Below are 22,654 nucleotides of genomic sequence, written 5' to 3'. Positions count from 1 at the left end.
GGAACGTTTGCAGAAACAATTTTAAGTTCTGTAAATTAATTTAAACCCATAAAAAGGGGTTATAATTCTGTGTTAACAAATTTTATGATTTCAATGTCGAATTCATGTCCAAATTATGTTAACACAATTCCTCCTACAGTCATCAAGGCAGACGTGATGCATGGACTCGTTTCCACGGCATGAAATCACAGAGCTTTAAAATCTTCACGTAGTCACTCACGTGACTCCGAAGTAAAATAGTAAGATTAAACGAGAACTTACCAGTTTGAAGTTTGATCTGTATTTTATGAGGAGTTACGATGAGGGATTACGTGCCCTCCGCTCCCACCCTTGATCATACACTTAACTGGTATCTCTTCTCTAATCTTACTATGTTTAGTCATTACAGTTATCTGTGATTTCACACCGCTGCTTTGAAGAATGACACGCATGCGTCCTGGCGGGCTTCTTCACGTAATCCCTCATAAAATACAGATCAAACTTCAAACTGGTAAGTTCTCGTTTAATCTTACTATTCTTATCATCTGCTCTATCCATCGTTAAATAACATAGGCACACATTGCTCAGTTCCTTGCTTAGGAAAAACTTCCATGGAAAAAATGCACACAAAAGTGATCATTTATTTATGGGAGAACGACAAAAATGCATCTGTAGTTCTTTCTTAAACATTTTGTCTATTTATGGGCATGTGTTCTGAACTTCTAATTGTTTCAATAAAAAATTGGATTGCTGACCATCACTAAGACAAAGAGATGTTTACTCTGAGGAATAGTAATCCCTTTGATTATCAAAATAGTATATAAATGCGAGCTATTCTATAATAACAAACATGAATTAAGATTCTGCTGGTAAAAATTGACAACAGGCTTGTGGGTCAGATGTTAAAATGTGTAAACAGGTCAAAAGCTCCAAATGGAGAGAAAATAGTTTTGCCATCTGTAAGTAAGCCCAAACAATTTAGAACAACTCTTTTTGAAAAATGTATGTTTGTGGTGGTAAATGATTTGAAGATGAGTCAATGTTCCATCTGTATTTTATTATGCTCCATAGATATAAACTGGCAAATATCGTCTGCTTTGTGCAAAGGCAAAAAAAAAGCATTTCAATTAAATTCTGGGTTTGAACTTTCAGTGATGCTGTCACAAAATCTGAAACCTTTAAATGCGCTACGACCCTAAATTGTATATTTTCCATTAATCAATGTTCAATTTATTTTGCACTTTCTCCAGTGCCAGGAAACATTCACAGATTGTTCCTAAAATATATTTCCATTCTTTATGTCGTATGTACAAAGAACCCTCATTAATACATGCTTCAGTAATGATATTGGAATGTGGAATTGCAGAGCCGAAGTAGATCTCAGACTCTCTGCCTGTGATTTTGTTTCCAATGCCTTAAGGTGTTCAACAACAGCAAATCATTTAAATTAGCACTCTTGTCAAAACATCATATTTTACACAGATCTGAATGGTCAGCTTTTGAGGCTCATGATTAACATTTCAGTAATCTGTCACATGCTTTTATAATGTTTATCTCAGAAGACCTACTCTGCATATAACTTTCCCTCACCTATATCCACCCATCACTTTTAGTTTAGTTTGGTTTAGAGATACTACGTGAAATACAGGCCCTTCGGCGATTATTTCAAAAAATTCAAAACCGGCCGCGACTAAAAATAGGTTGCCGTTTAAAAAATCGGTAATTTTTAGGTCGAAGCCGGTTGCGATGCTAGTTGAAGGTGGTTGCTGGAGGTTGCAGGTAGTGGAAGACAAGACCTTCCACTACCTGCAACCTTCGGCAACCACCTTCAACTAGCATCGCAACCGGCTTCGACTAAAAAATTACCGATTTTTAAAACGACAACCTATTTTTAGTCGCGGCCGGTTTTGAATTTTTTGATATAATCGCCGGAACATAGAAGAAGCGGGAACCATTTTCGACCATTAGGGAGACTGACAAAAACCTCCGGGAACCGCACGGAAACCTTGGGTGGGGCGCAAAGTCTACAGAGGTTTCCGTTCAGGTTTCCTAAGTGGAACAGGGGCATAACACTCCTTTCAGGCTATTACTTCCCTCTTTTCCATGGCCAGACAGAGTTAGATTCCTTCTGTTAATATTTTCCTAAATTATTTTGATCTTCCCCCAAAAAGTATTTCCAATTATGTTGCCATGAAAATCCCGGGCAGGAACCTTCTCAGATTTGTGTTTGGTGGGAAGATAGGAGAGCAGAATACAACAGCCAATAATGAGGATCCAACTTTTTCCCTTATCAAAGAAAGGATGCTGAGGTCAATGACAATATTTTCCTGCCCTACTGGTTGATCAAATGCATTTCCTCATTTCATAATTTAGCCGTGTGAATATGTAATACCAGTCATTCTTTTGAAACCATTCGTGAAGAAAGGAAAACAAAACCAAATACAGCATAAAGGAATGAGCCTGGTTCATACTTGGGCTGTTTGCCTGACTGCTACAAACTCTCTTGTGAAAACATATTCTTTAATTCTCATGATGCAATTATCCAGTGAGTCATCAAATGGATTCTGATTTGAATTTTTCAGTTTCAAATTAGGGAAAATGGGAGTGGTGTTGGAAAGCTTCCATGAATCGGTTTGCATCATTATTAGTTCTGTTAAGATTATAGTGTTTTTGTCTTTCTCCACTAGCGCATTTTCATCTGGTGAAGAACAAGGTTCCCAAGGTTGTCTGTTAGCAGTTCCTGCAGAAGCTGAACTTGAAGCAGAACAAGCATCCCGTGAGCAAATTATTGGCAGGTACTGAAGTTTTAACTACACTTTTACTGTAATTAGTGGTTTACCCACTGTGTGGGCACATAAATGTCTTGATAGAATCACATCAATCCACATAGAGAATTCAAACCTACACTTTTGAATGGGATAGGTAACATTTTGGATTGAGACCCTTCGTCAGACCCTACTTCTTTGGGTCTTCCTTAGACTTCTCAGGTCTCGACCCAAAACGTCACCTATTACTTTTACTGCCAAACCCGCTGAGTTACTCCAAATTGTTGTGTCTAACTTCGGTGTAAACCAGCATCTGCAGATTTCAGATTCTTTGGTATTGATATTGGTTTATTATTGGTATTGGTGTAATGTTGAATTTAATACATGTTTGAATTGAATAACAATAAATTGACAATAAATTGAATCAAATTAGCCAAATATGTGTACATACAATGAATTTGCCTTGGTGCACGTGTACAGAGAAACAGGAAGAAACTTCCTATCCAGGTCATCATACCATGCCTGATTACAACAGGTGGAGCAAAAAGAGAAAGGAATCTTGCCACAAGGAGCTGCAGGAGCTGGATTATTGCGTGGAGCACAAGTGATGGAATAACTCAGCAGAGTCTGATTCCCACACTGACCTTTCTGGCCTGGGCTTCCTCCAGTGAGGCCCAGCGCAAATTGGAGGAACAGCACCTCATATTTCGCTTGGGCAGCTTACACCCCAGCGGTATGAATATTGACTTCAGTAACTTCCTCTTGCTTTCCTCTCTCTCTCAATCCCTCCCCCTTCCCGGTTTTCTGACCAGTCAGACTATCCTCCTGATTAAATTTTCTCTGCTTCATTGTCACCTTCTCTGAGTTAACAATGATCTATACTCCATTTTCCTTGACCTGATTGCCCTTTGATGTATCGTTTTCACACCTTACCCTTCCTTATCTCTGTGTCTCCCTCTCCCCTGACTCTCATTCTGAAGAAGGGTCACGATCCGAAACGTCACCCATTCCTTCCATCCAGAGATACTGCCTGGCATGCTGAGTTACTCAAGCGTTTTGTTTCAATTTGAAATATACTGTAGTTTAGAATGCAGCTACAGAGACAATACAGACAAAATAAAAGTGCAAGAAGCACAATGAAGTAGACTGGGTGATCAGGACTACTTCCTTAATTCATGAGAGGTACTTTCATGAGTTTGATAACAGCGGGGTAGAAGCTGTTCTTGTTTCTAGTGGAAAAAAGCTTTTGTGCCTTCTGCCTGGTGGGAGAGGGGAGAAGAGAGAATAACCGAGGTGTGAATAATCCTTGATTATATTGGATTCTTTCCCAAGGCAATGTGAAGTGTAGGTGGAGTCAATGGGAGGAAAGTTGGTTTACGTCATGGAATTTGGCTGTGCCCACAACTCTGCAATTTCTTGCAATCTTGAGTAGAGCAATAGCCAAACCAAGCTGCCATGCATCTGGATAGGATGCTTTCTATGGTGGATCTGTTGAAGTTGGTAAGAGTCATTGGAGACGTGACAAATTTATTTAGTCTTCTGAGAAAGTAGAGATCTTGGTGTGTTTTCTTGGCCGTAGCATCAATGTTTTTGGACCAGGACACATTATAGGTGATATTTATGCCTATCTGCACATCTCAACCATCTATTTAACCCAAAACATCACCTATGTCTGCTAGAGATGCTGCCTGACCTGCTGAATTATTCTAGCAGTGTGTCTTTTTTTTTAAATGGAAACAGCATCCTTACATCCACCCTTTCAAGCCTTGCATTGTTATTAAGGATACAAGTGTGGCCTGCATTCAAAAGTACCAGGTTGGATTTCTGGAGTGAAGTGAAGCAGCACAAAACGGTTGTTGGATTTCATTCACAAAAGAATCAATTTCTTTCTTCTTGCCACAATTGAAATTCTTGGTAAAGGTATTTGACAGGTTTTCTAATCGATATTAAAATGTAATGCTGTAGATTGCAATACATGTTCATGGTCCAAGAAGCCACTGTTTATTTAAGCTGTCCTAATGGCCGGTTCTCACGGTGCGACCTGACGCAAGATGTCACCAGAGTGAAGTGGTCGTGGTCCAGCACGAGTTCCGCACGATATAACGGGGGGTAGATAAAGAGTTCCCACGGTACTCGGCAATTCTGTCATTTGTGCGAGTGACTTGTCCGTCTCCCGATCTTTCCCGTTAATCGTGAATGAACATCATGGACTGTAGTGTAGTTAATCACGTGGCACAAATGATGTCACTTTTTTTCACACACTATATAAATATCCTCCGTTCGTAGAATTGGCTCATTTGCTGACATGCCTATACAAAGTTGGTTCGAGTACAGGCTGGTTGTTATTTTCATTGACGTGCTGTATGCATTAGCGCAACATGTGCATCGAAAACGCTTGCGTGAAGGCAGAAGGGTGAGATTAATTAAAAAGAGAATTAAGAGGAAGTCTCACTGGGTTAAGCCCATGTTTCAACGGAGACCTCAATTTGGACAATATGAGCAACTGCTTAATGTGCTGTGCGAAGAGGATAAAAGTGCATTCAAAAACTTTGTCAGAATTTCACCCGAGCTCTTTAATGAGTTAAAGAATAATTTGGGACCTCTGCTGAAGAAGACTGACACTGTAATGAGAAAGGCACTGGAACCAGGGTTGCGCATAGCAATCACCCTCCGCTACTTGGCCTCAGGCGATTCTTATAAAAGTCTATCTTACAACTTTCTTGTCGCCACCAACAGCATCTGTGGTATTGTCCGAGAAACCTGTGAGGCGATCATCCAATTTTATTCAGCTGAAGTGATGGAATGCCCCAGTACACCAGATGCGTGGAAGAGAGTTGCACATGGGGTTTGAAAACAGGTGGAACTTTGCTCACACATGTGGGACTTTGGATGGCAAGCATGTGGCAATTCGTAAACCACCCGGAGGTGGCTCAAATTATTTCAATTACAAGAAATTCCACTCAATTGTATTCATGGCGGTGGTTGATCATAACTACAACTTCCTGTATGTGGATGTGGGCACACCTGGAAGTGTTGGTGATGGCCGGATTTGGAAAGAAACCTGGCTTGGAAAGAAAATGGAAGGTGGAACAGCAGGCATGCCTGATCCAGAACCTCTGTCAGGAGAAGACAGCCCGGACATCCCATATGCGATGGTTGCTGATGAAGCCTTTGCACTACGGCCCTGGATTATGAAGCCATATCCACAGAGGAATCTAACTAGGGAACAGAGGATCTTCAATTACAGGCTGTCAAGGGCCAGGAGGGTAGTAGAAAATTATTTTGGCATCTTGGCAAACAGATTTAGATGCTTGCTCAAGACAATGGAGCAGAAGCCCAAGAATGTGGAGAGTATAGTATATGCAGCATGTGTTCTGCACAACCTGATCTGAATGAGAGGTGCAGCTGCTGGATCAGCAACATCCATCCAGGACGGTGACATAGTGGACAGTGACACAGGGGAAGTAACACTAGGTGCTTGTAGAAGTGGTGCGAACAAGTTGAAAATGGTCTCACTGCAGCGTTTGAAAGGTAACTCGGGCACATCCAGTGTGAAGGAGCAAAGAGACCATCTCTGCGCTTACTACAATTCACAATTGAGGAGTGTGCCGTGGCAGGACAGCTATATTGATGGGTAGCCGACCACAGGAACACTATTGCATGTTATAAGCTGACTTCCTAGTGTTGTCCTCTGAAAAGTGCTTCCTATAAGATGTTCGTCCGCAAAACCTGCCGTTTAGAACATTGCATTGTCCCTTTAAATGCCTGAGTTCACGCTTGTAGCGGAGGTTGATGGATATAATGTGTTTTAAATAATCTCGCGTGCCTCATTTGTTGTATTTCGTGTTTGTGCGAGGCCCTTTTACAGACAAATGTTGTGTGTGATGCATCTCCTCTCAATATGTGACAGAATTCGTCTTCTTATATTGTCAAATAGGAATAAAGACTTTGTATCACATTTACCGTGCTGATTGTCTTATTTCATTTTCTACCAAGAGGTGAAGAACACGTTTAAATAGCTGAACATTTCAGGGTCCTGCACACTCAAAAATGTAAATGAGTGAAAATGTGCTCTTAGAGACATGATTCCTACTTCAAACAAAGAGGGTGTAAAAGCTGTCTGCCACTACTTTTACATTGCAGCTGCAGGGAACAGACAGACTTATAAGATAAATTAAAGGTAACTGCAAAAACAGCACTTTTACATCTGTAGCATTGTATGTTTTTAAATCATGGATAACATTAAATTGTTCTCCTGTACATAAACTAATATATTGTTATAGATACTCACATGAGCACCCGGGATACTCCGCAGCCTTCGTCTCCAGCAGGTTGCGCTTTCTCTCCCTATTTCTATAATCCTCTCTGGATTTGTCATAGAGAATCTCATTGCATTGGTACCACTCCACCAGTTCCCCCTCTTGTTCCCTGTTGAAGTTACTTGGCCTTACCTTCTGCCATCTTCCCTTTATGTTATCGTCTGCTGAGGCTATTGGGGAGGCAACAGCTACTGGGGAGGCAATCTCAAATCCACCTTGATCACCCTCTCCCTGCGCCAAGGAGCCCACAGGCAGTGGTATCTCTGGCATCTCCTCTTGCCTCTCCACCTGTCTCTCTTGCTGAGTCTCCTCCTCATTTACCTGCATGGCTAAAAACTTTCTGACTTTCTTTGACCCCTTTCTTTGCGCTTTTCTGAGAGGCCTCTGCAAGTCTTACTGTGAAAAAGATTCTCAAACAATGACAATTAGGTGGGACGTCCTCGATGGACACATGGTCCATTGGCGATATTGAGACCACCTTTTTTACTCACCTTATGTCCCCTCTGTCAAGCTTCCGGGTTTACCGTTCGCAGGAGTTCCCACGGTACCCGCAAGAGTCATTACGGATATCGCACGGGTATCGCACTGGCATCTGCGTTCATACAATGTTGCAACGCTCACCAAAAAGTGCTCAAGTCACTCTTGGAGAAATTCAAAAATGTTTGAATTTTCTCCCGACCTTACAAAGTTACACGACTACCTGCCGTTAGCGCCACGGAGGTCCTCGGTGGTCCACGAATGCCGTACTGTTATCGCAGGAGGTTCCCACGATGTTAAACTCTTGTTAAGTCTTGCGTCAGGTCGCACCGTGAGAAAGCCCTTTAAAGAGAATGACATTCATCAGGAAGTCCTCTGGTCACTTACAAAACTTGGTGAAAACCCTGTGGCCTTTCAATCTAAAAGTACTGAAGGTCATGTCACCTGAATGCAGTTCTGATGCAGGATCTCAACCCAGGCCCATATCTTTGCCTCCACAGATCTGCTTGGCAGTTTGTTTGTTTTTTTAACCAAAATGATGTGGGTTGGTAAGGTAATTATGCAGGTGGGTGGTAGAATATTAGGGGTACATAAAGGGAGCACGTGGAGACTAAAAATAGGATGATGTGAAAAAGGGTCCCTAATGGATAGTGTGGATTCGACGGGCTGAAGGGCCTGCTTCGTGCCGTGTAATTCTATGGTGGAGGAAGAGGACTGATAGGAATTCCGTCAGTGCCTGGTGGGTTAGGGGTGTATTCAGGAAAGTGGTTGCAGGGGAAAGATCAGGACCTCCATCAGGAGAATGGAATGGTTACGGCCAACATTAGGCCATCAAAGACTTGGGGCCAATAAATGCTCAGGAAGCATGGGTGAAAATAATGAATGCTGAGATCAGTACTGTGCACCATGATGTGGAGGAGACAAATGATGGACAAAAGTAATGACTAATCTTAATTGTTGGGGATCTAAGTCTTGATTGTCTTGGGAATGAGTTAACAGTGATCACTGTAGGGGAAATGTGGAGTAATATTTCAAAAGTAGTTTTGCATGGGGAATTATATCATTTGATGCAAGTATGATCCAGCAATGTCTCCAATGGAGTACAAACCCTAAAATCCTATCAGGGCCAACAGGTAATGGCACTCTCCTCTTACCGGAGGTAAAGTAAATAGTTTCTTTACCGGGAAAAAGTGAAAACTGAAGCAGAATTGCAGCTAGCTACTTTATGTATGTTGTGGTGGTCAGGTTAAAAACAATCTTGGTAGAGTTCTGGATACATTCCCATGATGGTGTGCAGACAAAGGAATGCAAAAAGATATGTTCTGATATACCATTCACCTCAATCCATTTTTGATGATGATGTCTAAATCTTTTGATACATTTACTGTATTGAGGAAGAATTTTTTTAGACTGAGGGTGGTGAATCTGTGGAATTCATTGCCACAGACGGCAATGGAGACCAAGACATAGGTTACGGGGAGTAGGCAGGAGAATGGGGTTGAAAGGGAAATGTAGATGAGCCACGATTGAATGGCGGAGCAGACTCAATGGGCTGAATTGCCTAATTCTGCTCCTATGTCTTATTTAACAAATATCTTTAAAATTGCATGAAGCACAAAAAAAGTCCAAACATCCTCTGAGTCTTCATGGTGAAAGATACATCACTTCATGGACAAAATATCTTTAATGCACAGACAGCACCCTCCCAGGAATGCCCGGTATGGTGGAAACATTTGCCTACATTTTTCTTCATTAGATTTCCTGCTTTTGGGTAGTGTCCCCCCACCCCCCCGGTTCCCCCGCCCCTGCCCCCCCTCTAAGTTTTACATATTTAAATTTTGAGTACTGGCCATTACTGCAAGGCCAGAATTTGCTGCCCTTTCCTAATTGTTTGCTCACCCATTTCATAAGTTACAGGAACAGAATTAGGCTATCGGCCCATCTTTCCCTCTCAACCCCGTTTTCCTGCCTTCTTGCCATAATCTCTGACACCTGTACTAATCAAGAATTTATCAATCTACAACTTAAATGAATTCCACAGATTCACCACCTTCTGACTAAAGATATTCCTCCTCATCTCCTTTCTAAAGGCACATATTTTTATTCTGAGGCTATGGTCTCTGGTCCTAGAGGGCACACAAGAATCAGACACTAAAGGTGGGCCTGTAGTCCCATAAAGGCAAGACTGGGCATGGATAGTAGGATCCTCCCCTGAAGGACATGAGTGAACCAGGTGGATTTTTATAAGTCTAGTAACTTTTGTCTCCATCATTGCTAAGAATCATTTCTCTTACCAAAATTCTGGAATATTAACCTCGGTAAAACTCCAGAGCTGTCGTGATGGAATTTGAACACTTTTTTTTGGATTAATAATCCAGGTTCCTAGATTATAAGTAATAAATTAGTAAGGATGACTTTAGCTGACAAATGTGAATGACATCAAGAGGGGAGGCTTTCTCAGACACCACAATGTTCAACGCAGTTTCACGTTCAGACGTAGTTTCACGTTCAGACGTAAATGCAGGGTTCAGTATCATGGCCTCCTGGCCTCTTCCTGTCTGAAGGTTTCCTGCTGCATTCTGAACATTGCTGGGAGCTGGCCTTCCTTGTATAATTGACCACATCTCAGCCAAGCAGACCGGCTTTATGACAACGTATTTCCCCTCATGATTCTCCCCCAGTGACAATATAAGCTTAAAAGTAAATCAAGGCCAATTTTCCCAAGCCATGTGTTTTTTTTTGCTGCTTCTCTTTGTTTTGTTTAAAAGTCTACAGCCTTGCCTTTCCTCAGTCTCCATCTAATTCTTACTGATACGACCACAGAATGATATCAGCTCTGCTAGCCTGTTGGCTTTTAGTGTCCCAGCGATACGTTTGCGCTCCTGGGTGAGGCTTTCCGCGTTGCTGTTTATCAGCAAAGCCTTCCTGTTCACACATTTTTTTCCCATACAGATATGACATTACAAGGCATCAGTGTGTGGGTTTTTCCCTTGCTGAGCAGTCTTAGGAATGAGTCTGTTGGCACTGAAAACCTAATACAAATGTAAGTTGTTTCCAAATTTCCACTGATTAATGGGAGCATGAAGACACCAGGAACCAAGTAAGTAAAGGGGCAGACTGCTTTAAAAGGTACAGCGAACGAAGACTGCTCTGACATAAAACACGTTAAATAAAAAGAGACTGGAAGAAAGCTTTGTAAACAAAAATTCTGTTAAACATCTTTGTTTTTAATTGATTTTTTATTTAGTTTGCTTTTTTTCTATGGCGTTAATCTTAAATTCTCAGAGTAACTAAAATGTATTTCAGTCACAGGATATGAGACTCTGAAACCATTGTGCTCTAGTAGATATTTTCACTGGAACTTGCAGTGGTATTAACTGTTAATACAGATGTGCAACTCATATCCAGTATACTGTATATCTATCTATCTCTCCTCTAACTATACTATAACTAAAATTCTGATCTTGTTATCTTCCGGTTTGCGCGGTCTTTCTATTTACGCAAAAACGGTTTGCAATAGCGCTATGATTTTTCGCCAGTTCACTCACCGGTCTCCTGTGCTGTGAGTGGACCAAGTTTCGTTCCGATCGGTTGAATGTCGTAAAAGTTAGCGAAGTTTAAATAATCTTAAAAACCGCGCGTGCGCAGATCGATCTCTTCTCCTGCCAGTCAGCGCCGCATGGATTAGTCTCTTCCCCTGTCACTCCCCGGGACGGTCCGCCCCTTCCTGCACCATCGCGTCTTTACTGGAGCTGAGGATGGCCGGCGGAGGTTTCCAATCGGACACAATTTTCGGAGGGACCAGAAGCGACCCGAAGCAGCCCAGCCCAGCCCAGCCCCAAGCAGCCCAGCCCCAAGCAGCCCAGCCCCAAGCAGCCCAGCCCCAAGCAGCCCAGCCCCAAGCAGCCCAGCCCCAAGCAGCCCAGCATCAGAGACTCTGCCCAGCCCAGCCCAGCCCCAAGCAGCCCAGCCCAGCCCAACCCCAAGCAGCCCAGCCCCAAGCAGCCCAGCATTGGAGACTCTGCCCAGCCCAGCCCAGAGTCGGAGACCCAGCCCAGCCCAGAGTCGGAGACCCAGCCCAGCCCAGAGTCGGAGACCCAGCCCAGCCCAGCATTGGAGACTCTGCCCAGCCCAGCCCAGAGTCGGAGACCCAGCCCAGCCCAGAGTCGGAGACCCAGCCCAGCCCGGAGTCAGAGATGTCGCCGATGTCACCAAACGGAAAGCGGAGACTCTGATCCCGGCGGAGGAGAACGACCAGCGACCAGCACCCGCTGTGAGTCCCCATCACATCGCCAATTCCAGCCATTACCCCTCTGGTCCCCCTCGCTGGCTCCTTCCCCCCCTCCCCCCGTGATGTCCCCCTCTCCCCCATGGCTCTTCCCCCGTCTTTTCACCGAGCTCACTCCCTACATAACCCTCTCTCCCACACAATCTCCCCCCACACACACCCCTCCCCCCGCAAGGCACCCTGCCCACACACACCCCCGCCTATACACATCCTCCCGCCCACACACAGGTCCGACTTCGTTTAGTACATAACTAAAACTCATATCTTGTGCTCTTCCGGTTTTTCTATGTACGCGATAACGCTATGATTTTTCGCCACCTTACTCACCATTCCCCATGTGCTGCAAATACAACAAGTTTTGTTCCGATCGATGGTATATTAAAAAAGTTATTAAGGTTTAAAAATCTTTAAAAACGTGCATGCGCAGATTGGTCTCCTCTCCTGTCAGTCGACACCACGGCCGGGATGCCAACTCCCCAACCTGCACTGTGGCCTCTCCCGCCTCACTCACAAATGCAGTGAAAGTTATGTTATTTGGATAATATAAATCTCAGCCAGTGAAGCAATGTAGGTCTGAAGAAAGGTCCCGACCCGAAACGTCACCCATCCCTTCTCTCCAGAAATGCTGCCTGTCCTGCTGAGTTACTCCAGCATTTTGTGTCTACCGTCAATTTAAACCAGCATCTGCAGTTCTTTACTACACAAAGCAATGTAGGTACAAAGCTTGATTAAATGGGGAATTACCTCATCAAATCAACTCTGCCTTAACAACTATGTTGTCTCTATAGGCAGCCTTAAGTATCATTGTTACCAGATAGCCACTATTAATTTACTCCAGTCAGAAGACAGACAACAGCTGATAAAATTCTTTACAGCAGATGTCAGTCACTTTAATAACTCTACTATTTGACCCTCAGCTAGACATCCTCATTTGTAAAATTTACATTCTTACTATTTTGAGTTCCTTCGAAAACAAAACTTGCCCAGAATCTGAAATTAAAACTGAAAATGCTGATTCTTATAACCAAATTTACTTTCTGGTTTCTGAATTTCAAAATAAATGAGATATTTTGATCTTGCATTAATAATGCTGCAGAATAGATTTGCTTCCCTGTGTTGTCTTTAAGATGGCTTGAGGTTCCCGGAACCCAGCCTTGAGTTATTCCTGCCACTTGTCCTTTCAACTTGCGGTTCGTATATCTACTGGATACTTGTTGATCAAAGTGCATGGACAATGGTTAGTTGTTCACAGATACAATTTAAAAAAATGTTTTGATAAGATTTGGTGGAAGGACCGTGGCACAGCTGGTAGAGCTGGTGGTTCACAGGGCCAAAGGCCAGGTTCAATCATGAACTCAGCTGCTGTCTGTGTGGAGTCTACACGTTCTTCCTGTCTCCTTGTGGGGTTCCTCAAGGTGTTCAGGTTTCTTCCAGCATCCCAAAGACATGCAGGTTTGTCGGTTAATTGGCCTCCATAAATTGCCCCTAGTGTGCAGTGAGTGGGTGAGAAAATGACATAACATTGAACTAGTGTGAACAGGTGATCGATGGTTGACAGGGACTCGGTGGGCCAAGGGGCCTATTTCTATGCTGTAGCTTTAAAGTCAACTAAACTAAACATCTTTACAAGACACAGTTTTTGTTATCATTTATTACCAGCTCCTCTGTGCCTGCTGATATCACCGATACAGATTGTACTGCTGTGCTACCAGATCCTGCTGTCACCTCTCCAACCGACGACATTATCTTTCTCCACGATAATGCTGAGCAGTCTGCTTTAAGGTACTGAACATTCATATGCATTTTAATATTTTAAGATAGATCCTCGATGTGTAATTTTAGCAGTGGCTTGGCTCTACATTTTTCAAGCCTCCAGCTGGATAAGTTGATAAAGTGTCAGATAAACAGTGACTTCACGTCAATCAGATGACCAATGACTTTCCATTGACCCACTAATAAGAAAGAGCAGTGTTTAAAACAAATTTACACCCTTCTGGCAAATTGATATTTATTTTAGACAGCAGACAATAGGCCATTCGGCCCTTTGAGCCAGCACCAGCATTCAATGTGATCATGGCTGATCTTCCCCAATCAGTACCCCATTCCTGCCTTCTTCCCATATCCCCTGACTCCGCTATCTTCAAGAGCCCTATCTAGCTCTCTCTTGAAAGTATCCAGAGAACCGGCCTCAACCGTCCTCTGAGGCAGAGAATTCCACAGACTCACAACTCTCTGTGTGAAAAAGAGAGTTGTGTGAATTTTCCAGAAACAATTTATTTATAAAATAGGTAATTAATCAAAATTAGCCAAACTTTATGTCATTGGAATTTTGCCATCTAATTTAGACCATTTATACTGGTTTATCGCTTTAATCAGAGGCGGGACATTTGGGGAGAACTATTTTCCTTTTCTTTCGTGGCTGTGATCATTTGATTTGAAGAATCGGAAATCAGTATTTCCCTTATTTACATTTTGACTTTTTTTTGGCTGACATTTAATACAATATATGTTGATTTCTGGCAATCGAATATAGTGTCTGATTGCCAATTTTCCTTTGGTTTGCTTAAGGGAAAATACAACTTTAATTCTAAAGAAATTGAAATGTTTATTTCTCATGCAAACACTTGAATGGTAATAAAGTTAATGAGTAACACACATGTGTGGTTATGATAATTTAGGCCATTTGGGACCGAGATGAGGAAAATCTTTCTCAGCCAGAGAGTTGTGAATCTGTGGAATTCTCTGCCACAGAAGGCAGTGTGGATGTTTTCAAGAGATTCAAGAGATTTAGCTCTTGGGGCTAACGGAATGAAGGGATATGGGGAAAAAGCAGGAACAGGGTACTGATTCTGGATGATCAGCCATGATCATATTGAATGGTGGTGCTGGCTCGAAGGGCCGAATGGCCTACTCCTGCACCTATTTTCTATGTTTCTATGATAAAGGCCACTTATGGTGTAAAGAGCAGAAATGCAAGTGAGATGAGTCACGCTTGAACTGGGCAGGGTTTATCCCATTGGCCATTTTCAGCATTGAAAAACTGATAATGCAGTCAACGTTGTCAGTCTTGATGCCTTCTACAATGGCTGCTATCTCTCCAAGAAATTAAAAGAATTCTGAGAAAATCTAAAATTAGTTTTACAGGAACAGCAAGCGACCAGTTTAATGGGAATTTTCACTGTAACTCACGCAATTGCTGCAGTTGGATTGAAATATTGTAACTGCAGCAAAACCCCTTGAGCCAAATAAAGAGCACTGTGTCCTCACAGAAGAGAGGGAAAATCACCCTCTATGTACTCCAGTTTGGCTATAATTTATCCTTTATTCCGAAGAACAATGCAGTGTGCTATCCTGCTTCATAATATACTGCAGATGCTTTGTAATGTCAAAAGATGTCAGAAAACGGAATATTGTGTTCATCTACAGTAGCTTTACAAGTCAATACATTAGTGTGGACCTCAACCAGCTTATGGACAAATGGCATTCTGATATGTCGCACAAAGGGAGCCTTGATGCACAGAGCAAAGGCTTGATCTTGCAGTGGATGAAGGGATTTGCAGACATAAATAACAATTCCCCTGCCCGCAAGGGATGACATGAGGCCACTGCGCAATTCGGTGCAGTTTCTGGATCATAAGCATCTGGGTGCATGTCAAGGGGATAGTGATAAAAGGGAGCCAGCCAGGGAGAATATAACATCCAGATCTGAAAAAGGACAATATCTGCATTCTTTTCCATCATACGTATGCTAGGAGTGTACTGGAAACTAATATGTGGAAGATACAGTCGGTTGAGAAGAACACATTTGATGTGCAAAAGAGTGATGTGTGGCTTTGCCCACATTTGTAGGTGATGCCCGTTATGTCCCAGTCTGTGTTGCTATATGTGCTGTGGGACAAATGTTCACTATATTCACTGTTCCCTATTGCAAATATTCATAAGCTTTTAGAGTCAAATGAAGCCTGAAGTTGGTGGGGGAGAGAGCAGATGTGCGTGTTGCACAGCTGGTGTGGGTCCCACTGGCTTTTCCTTCCACTGCTGCTACTCCGATTCATACAACTGCTGTGGATACTGCATCACAAGCTGGATCCCTCTCCTATTAGCCACGAGCCGCAGTCTGTGAACTCCGGAAGCTCTGATCTTCCTGGGAAATCGCAGTCAAAACGGCTTGTGTTTATTGATGTTACTGAGAGTATTTGTTGCACTCCCATTGTGGAAACCCTAATCCTGATCTGCGTTTTGCTAACTGCTCTGATATTGCAGCCCATTTGGAGTCCAGCAAGGGAGACTGAAGGTGAGGCAGTTCTCCACATTTACAATGCAGAACCAGCTGAACTATTTAACCCAGTGTAGGCCTGGAGCAGGAACATAATTGCTACTGCTTTCAATGGAGGGAAATGGCTGTGAAGCCTGAAGTTATAAATATAGATTTTTTTTTAATTGATTGAGCGTGTTTAGCTGTTTTGAAGTGTTTTGGGGAGTGGCTGATCGAAAGATCAAAGACCATGGGACTGAGCACGAGGGAGACGAAACACCCTTGGAGTGGGTGAGAGGCAGACTAGAGACCCTGGGAATGGGTGAGAGAGTACAGAGTCTCTGCTGGTCGACAAGAGGGAGAGTAGAGACTGGGAAGAAACTCTCACCTGAGGGAGACCAGAGAGAGGTAGTGAGGGGGAAGGAGAGTAGAAACTGGGACTGGGTGAGAGGAGGGCCAGAGACTATTGGAGTGGATGAGAGGGAGGTCAGAGATTGTGAATGTGGGAGTGGATGAGAGGGAGGCCAGGAACTGGGTGACTCGGAGACCAGAAATCGTGAATGTGAGGGTGCTACCACTTTTCAAGGTTGGATAATCTGGAACAGGGTGTGATATAACACAGGATCTGCACTTTCCACAGAATTGCGATGTAAGCAGTACACTTTGCAGTTCTACACGACATTAGACTGAGGGTGCTGGGTCCCAGGTTAATTCCAGCATGGCCACTGAGCACACGTGGTGGAGCTATTCATGGTGGATTTTATTATGATGACTGCATTAGAGGAAACACGGCTAATGCCTGAGTTTTAGGCAGAATATGATATCAGTCAGGATGCAACGTTGCTTTGCTGTGAATATGTAGCTCACCACCTCAATTAACCTCACAAAGCTGCGGATGTATTCCACTGCAGGAAGGACCCCTCAATAGGGAATGTTGGCTAGCTTTAGGTTACATTCGATTGATTTTTCTACTGACCGTAGCTATGATTTTACTATTATCCAGGGTTGCTGGAGTGTACAAGAATTATGTATTTTCCTAAAAGCTCCTCTGCAAACTAGTTTCTTCACAGCACTGTTGGAATACTGGACTTGAACCCCATCTAGCCTGATTGTTGGTCAAAAAGCAAAGATGAAAAAAAACCCAATGATAATAAAGAGGTCAAGACACATTATGAACACTTTGAATGGTCACCCTCAGTGCATTTTATTGCAAAGTACTCTATATATAATATGATTCTTTCTAGAATTTAACATTTCATGATCAAACTGCATGATGCATAATTCACAAGTATTCACACCTGGTTTAATCCACGTGTTGCCCAGAATATGAAGCTACCTGTATCTTCAAGCATTCAGACCTCTCACTGCTCACAGATTTCAGAGGAGCTGCCAGTTCAGCTATTTTAATGGTATATGGTGTGTGTTAAGAATCTAGATTTTTAAAATTGTTATATTGAATTTATTAATGAACACTGTTATTTGTGTATTTTGTGATTTGAAACCAGCATATTTTAGGAAATGAATGCATGCTCTAAAATATATTGTTTATCTTGCTCTTAACATTTCAGTGTTGCTGTGCCTAGTGATACTGAAGAGCAAGAAAGTCGTCTTTTCCTGCCTATAACTCCTCCTTCATCTCCACAATCTGAAGGTGTGGATGAACATTTTAACCTTCTAAAAGAGTTTGAGTAAGTACTGCAGCAGTCTTATTGTTGATGAGGAATGTTGATTTTCATAGAATCATAGAAATACATCGGCCCTTTGGTACACAGATCCATGTTGACAACCACACTAAACATTATTACCTTTATCATGTATCTGTACACTGTGGATGGTTCAAATGTAACCATGTATATTCTTTCCGCTGACCGGTTAGCACATGACGAAGGCTTTTCACTGTACCTCGGTACATGTGACAATAAACTAAAGACATCCTATTTTCTAACACTTGGCCTATGGCTTTCTATGTCAGTGCTTCAAGTGTTCATGTTACTACGTCTTAAATGTAATGAGATCCTTCTGTCTTCATCACCTTCTCAGATAGTTTATTACTCATTCTGGTCATCCTGTAGGTGAAAATAATTCTTCTTCAGATCCTTACGAACCTTCCATTCCTTACCTTCAACTGACTCTCTTTTGTTTACCCCTGCTATCTGCCCTTTCAGTGTAAGAACCTGAAATGCAAGAATCAATTGTTTCTTGTAAGTGAGTATCATTTAAGTGGCACAGGATAATCCAGCTACTGGCATGTATTATCAGAATCACAAAGAAAGGGTAAAGCTAAAGCCCGACATGCAGTCATATCTCACTGCTCTGAGCTTCAAATCATGCCACAACTCTGTGAAATTATTATTTTTTGGCTTTGGCAGTTCCTGGATAAATGCTGCCATTGAGTATGGATATAAAGCTACCTGACAAAGAGTAATGTTAGCAGGAATCAAAAACAGTTTGAGCAACAGAATGCATTTGTTTTGTTTGCTTGTTTTAGTGACGTTTTATCAACAAGAACATCTTCCTCTGTCTATCTAGTCCCAGACAACCTCAGGCAAAACAAGCAAGGGCATCACCACAGTAATTTCCAGGAGGTTATAAATTGACCTTGGCGGCAGTCTAAGGACGTGCTGTACATTTATGTATGATCACTGTCCTCTGTGTATTCTATTCCCTTGGCCGAATAAGTGATAATTAGCAATGCATTAAAAACATAGATTCCATCTCTCCATCTGAAAATACAGTAAAATACATTAGTTAAACGATGTACTGGGGGCGGCACAGCACTAGAGTTGTGTCTTACAGCAGCAGAGACCCGGGTTCATCCCTGACTTTGGGTACTGTCTGTATGGAGTTTGTATGTTCTCTCTGTGACCGGGTGCTCCAGTTTCCTCCGACACTCCAAAGACGTACAAGTTTGTAGGTTAACTGGCTTCAGTAAATTTGGAAATTGTCCATTGTGTGTAGGATAGTTTAGTTTAGTTTAGAGGTAAAATGTGGAAACAGGCCCTTCATACCACCGAATCCGCGCTGACTACAGAATTGCTTCTGTTTTGGTCTAGAGTATAACAAAACACAGAGCCAGCAATGCATAATCATGCATTATCCTACACACTAGGGACATTTTTACTGAAGCCAATTAACCTACAAACCTGAATGTCTTTGGAGTGTGGGAGGAAACTGGAGCACCCGGGGGAAAAACCCACGCGGTCACGGGGAGAACGTACAAACTCTGTACAGACAGAACCCATAGTCAGGATCGAACCCGGGTCACTGGCGTTGTAAGGCAGTAACTCTACCTTTGTGCCCCAGTGATATGGGATGATCGCTGGTCAGTGTGGAATGGTGGGGCAAAGGCCCTGTTTCTGTGCTGTTTCTCTAAAGCCTAATATTTATTAAAATATACTCGGCTTCCCAATGCGTGAGTTTTTATGATCATCTGCTGCTGGCAGATTTCATCCTAACTGGACACATGTAGTGAACAATTCGCACGTTTCCTTAGACTTTTCATCTTTTTTACAACTTATAGCGATTTAAATATTTAAAACATTTTTGGTTTGGTCTTGTACTTTCAGCGGTTGAAACAAGTTCATAACACTGAGTGAAATATTGAACATGTATTTAAGCCTGTGAACCTAGACTGGATGTTGCCTATTTACCTTATCCCTCTGTTTTTCCAGCAATACTTTGAATGGTGATATTGCAGAGCCAATTCTTGCTCCTCCTCCTGTCTGCAGCAATGACGATGGTCTTGGAGTTGACCATGTTTTGAAAAGGTATTACAATCAGCAAAAGGTTTTGTTCTGTGACATTCATCTTGTAGAACAAAGGTTTTACTCAGTTAGGTCTCATAACTTTACAATTATTAATAGAAGAATATTAGTTTCTGCTTTGTTTTATTCAGTCATCAATGTGTTCATTCCTTGTTAATGGGCACATTTGATGACAATGCTCTAACCAAGACATTGGAAAAAGTTGGGTAACTCGCATATCAATCATGCTTGGATTGGCGCAGTGATAGAGTTGCTGCCTTACAGCACCGGAGACCCGGGTTCAATTCTGACTGCAGGTGCTGTCTCTACAGAGTTTGTACATTCTCCCTGAGACTGCATGGGTTTTCCCTGTTTTCCTCCCAGACTCCAAAGACATATAGGTTTGTAGGTTAATTATTTCTGTAAAGTGCAACTTGTCCCTATTGTGAGGGACAGTGCTAGTGTACGGGGTTACTGGTCAGAGCGGACTCGGTGAACTGAAAGGCCTGTTACCACGCCGTATCTCTAAAGTCTAAGGTAAATCACAGAAATGTTATAAGTGAGTGTGATTGATTTTACACACAATATTTCTAACAGTGCATATAAGTATCCTCTATACTGTGCAACTTTCTGGACAGATTTCCCTACTATTATTGAAAGATGGTTGTGCTGTTTTTGCTCCTCCATTATTTTCTGAGTAAATTATCGTTGTTTGCTGTACAATAGAATGTGAGTCATATGGTCCAACCCAGTTCCACCTCACCGGCTGGTACAGAGTTATCAATAAATAAAACTTTTGTTATAGCTTCGCTGTGCCTCATGAATGATTAGATCTCTTCCTCCTGCACAACAGTATTGTGAAGATTCTTTTGTTGTTAATTTGGTAATATACTGAATTCACGTAATTATGTGGAGTGCTTTCTGTTGTGGTAAATCTCATGAATTGTTTATACAGTATATCTTTAATGTCCTTTAATGTTAACTCTGTGTATTGCATTCCTACATCCTGCTCAATTTGTATTTTGGTTTAGTCATAATTATGAATGCAGTATAATAGAGCAATGGAAAATTAATTTGTTCCACGGTTAAAAAATAATAAAGTTACACTGGGGTAAGAAATAAATCCACATGAAATTCAACAAACTGCAGGGGCTGGAAGTCTGAAATAAAAAAGGAGGAGACAGAATCTTTGAGCCCCAAAAGCCCAGCTAGTGCAGAGCATTCAAGACAATTGTTATTTAGCAAGATCTTTGTCCAAATCAACTTGCATTATTAAATATTGTGAGGTTGACATTAACACACCTAACACATCGTGTTAACACAGTGACTGGAATGTCAAGTGTCCGAAAGCATTGAAATACCCATATCTGCCGAAATGTATTCCTTTTTATTCCTGTATTACATAGTACCATAGAGCGATGCAGCACAGAAACTGCCTAATTTATCCTTTTGAAAGTGAGGCCTCTTCAATAGTAGACAGCAGATTGACAGTGATCTAATATAAAGCAAAGTACTCCAGCCTAAATTAAACATTTTGAAGTAGACTCCTTCTGCAGCACCTGTTACTTAAGATGTTCAGTTCTGATGTATATACTGTAAATAGGTAATGCATTTTCACACCCTAAGATGCAATCTGCTGATATTACTTTGGACATTGAGTAATCATCAGACTATTGCAATAGATAAATAAGAGCCCAAGAATATTATTGTCCTGTGATTAGCCAAATAACTTTGACCTACATAGTGCAAAGTACAATGAATTTTGGAAATCTCAAAGCGATGGAAATTATTAGATCAGGGCAGTCCAGTGGCACAGCAGTAGAGTTGCTGTCTTACAGCACCAGAAACCCAGGTTTGATCCTGACTACGGGTGATGTCTGTGTGGAGTTTGTATGTTCCCCCTGTGACAATGTGGGTTTTCTCCAGTTTCCACCCACATTCCTAAAATGTACAAGTTTTTAGATTAATTGGTCTGTGTAAAATTGCCCCTAGTGCGTAGTGTGTGGGTGGTCATTGGTTGGCGTGCACTCGATGGCCCAAAGGCCTGTTTCCACGTTGTATCTCTAAACTAAACTAAACTAAACAAAATCAAGTAGCAACAGTGAAGAAATAAAGAGACTTGATATTTCAAACCTTTCATCAGTTCTTAGTTTTATTATGTTCTGTTTTACATTGAAGAGATTAATTCGTAGAATATAATCAAACATGGATACAAAAACTCTGGCAAATCCAAATACATAATGCCTGGTAAATCTGGCACTTTCAATCTGGTTCCTGGAAAAGAGGGCAAACTCGAGGTAATGAACCCTTTATTAAACAAATCTTTTATTACCTTGGAGTCTGTGAATGGTTTGGCTGTGACATACATTTCAACAAAATATTGTGGCCATGGGCAACAATTGAGACTTTTTGTAGCAATTTTCTTTGCAATGATGTTTTGAAGTGCTGATGGAATGCCATTAGACTTGTGTAACATATCTAAACAGAATACAGAACTTTCCTAACCTAGGAAAATCTGATTGCCCACAAAATTCATCAAGCAACCACCTTCTGGAGCCTGGCGAATCAAATCAAGTTGAACTTGATCCAGATCTAAAAAAATCAAAAGTCAGCCAATCTCTGGGTAGACCAAGGAAAGACACAAAATGCTGGAGTAACTGCAGATCGGGTAAACATCCCTGTAGGACACGGTAGCTGATGATTTGGGTCGGGACCGTTCTTCAGATGTTTCAGTACGAAGAAAGATCCTGACACAAAACGTCACCTATTGATATTCTCCAGGGATGCTGCCTGACCTGCTGAGTTACTGCCACATTTTGTGTCTTCCC

General features: G+C 42.0%; 1 protein-coding gene across 13 annotated transcripts in view; it reads left to right on the top strand.

Annotated features, from left to right (window-relative positions):
* Window positions 1-22,654, top strand: part of tacc2 (transforming acidic coiled-coil containing protein 2) — a 225,407-nt gene that overhangs the window by 105,943 nt on the left and 96,810 nt on the right. For 12 of the 13 annotated variants that reach the window (XR_004414162.1, XM_033033794.1, XM_033033793.1 and 9 more), the window contains 4 exons: window positions 2,667-2,774; window positions 13,488-13,610; window positions 17,652-17,771; window positions 19,755-19,850. Coding sequence is in view for 12 of the 13 variants with exons in the window: in XM_033033794.1 (XP_032889685.1) it covers window positions 2,667-2,774; window positions 13,488-13,610; window positions 17,652-17,771; window positions 19,755-19,850 (447 nt within the window). In the remaining variant the exon portion in view is untranslated. The remainder of the gene's footprint in view (window positions 1-2,666; window positions 2,775-13,487; window positions 13,611-17,651; window positions 17,772-19,754; window positions 19,851-22,654) is intronic. The other variant, XM_033033792.1, reaches the window with a different exon arrangement.

Source organism: Amblyraja radiata, chromosome 15, assembly GCF_010909765.2.
Source record: "Amblyraja radiata isolate CabotCenter1 chromosome 15, sAmbRad1.1.pri, whole genome shotgun sequence".
Taxonomy (NCBI): domain Eukaryota; kingdom Metazoa; phylum Chordata; class Chondrichthyes; order Rajiformes; family Rajidae; genus Amblyraja; species Amblyraja radiata.
Note: the sequence above shows the minus strand (reverse complement) of the source record. Positions and strands in the feature narration are given on the sequence as shown.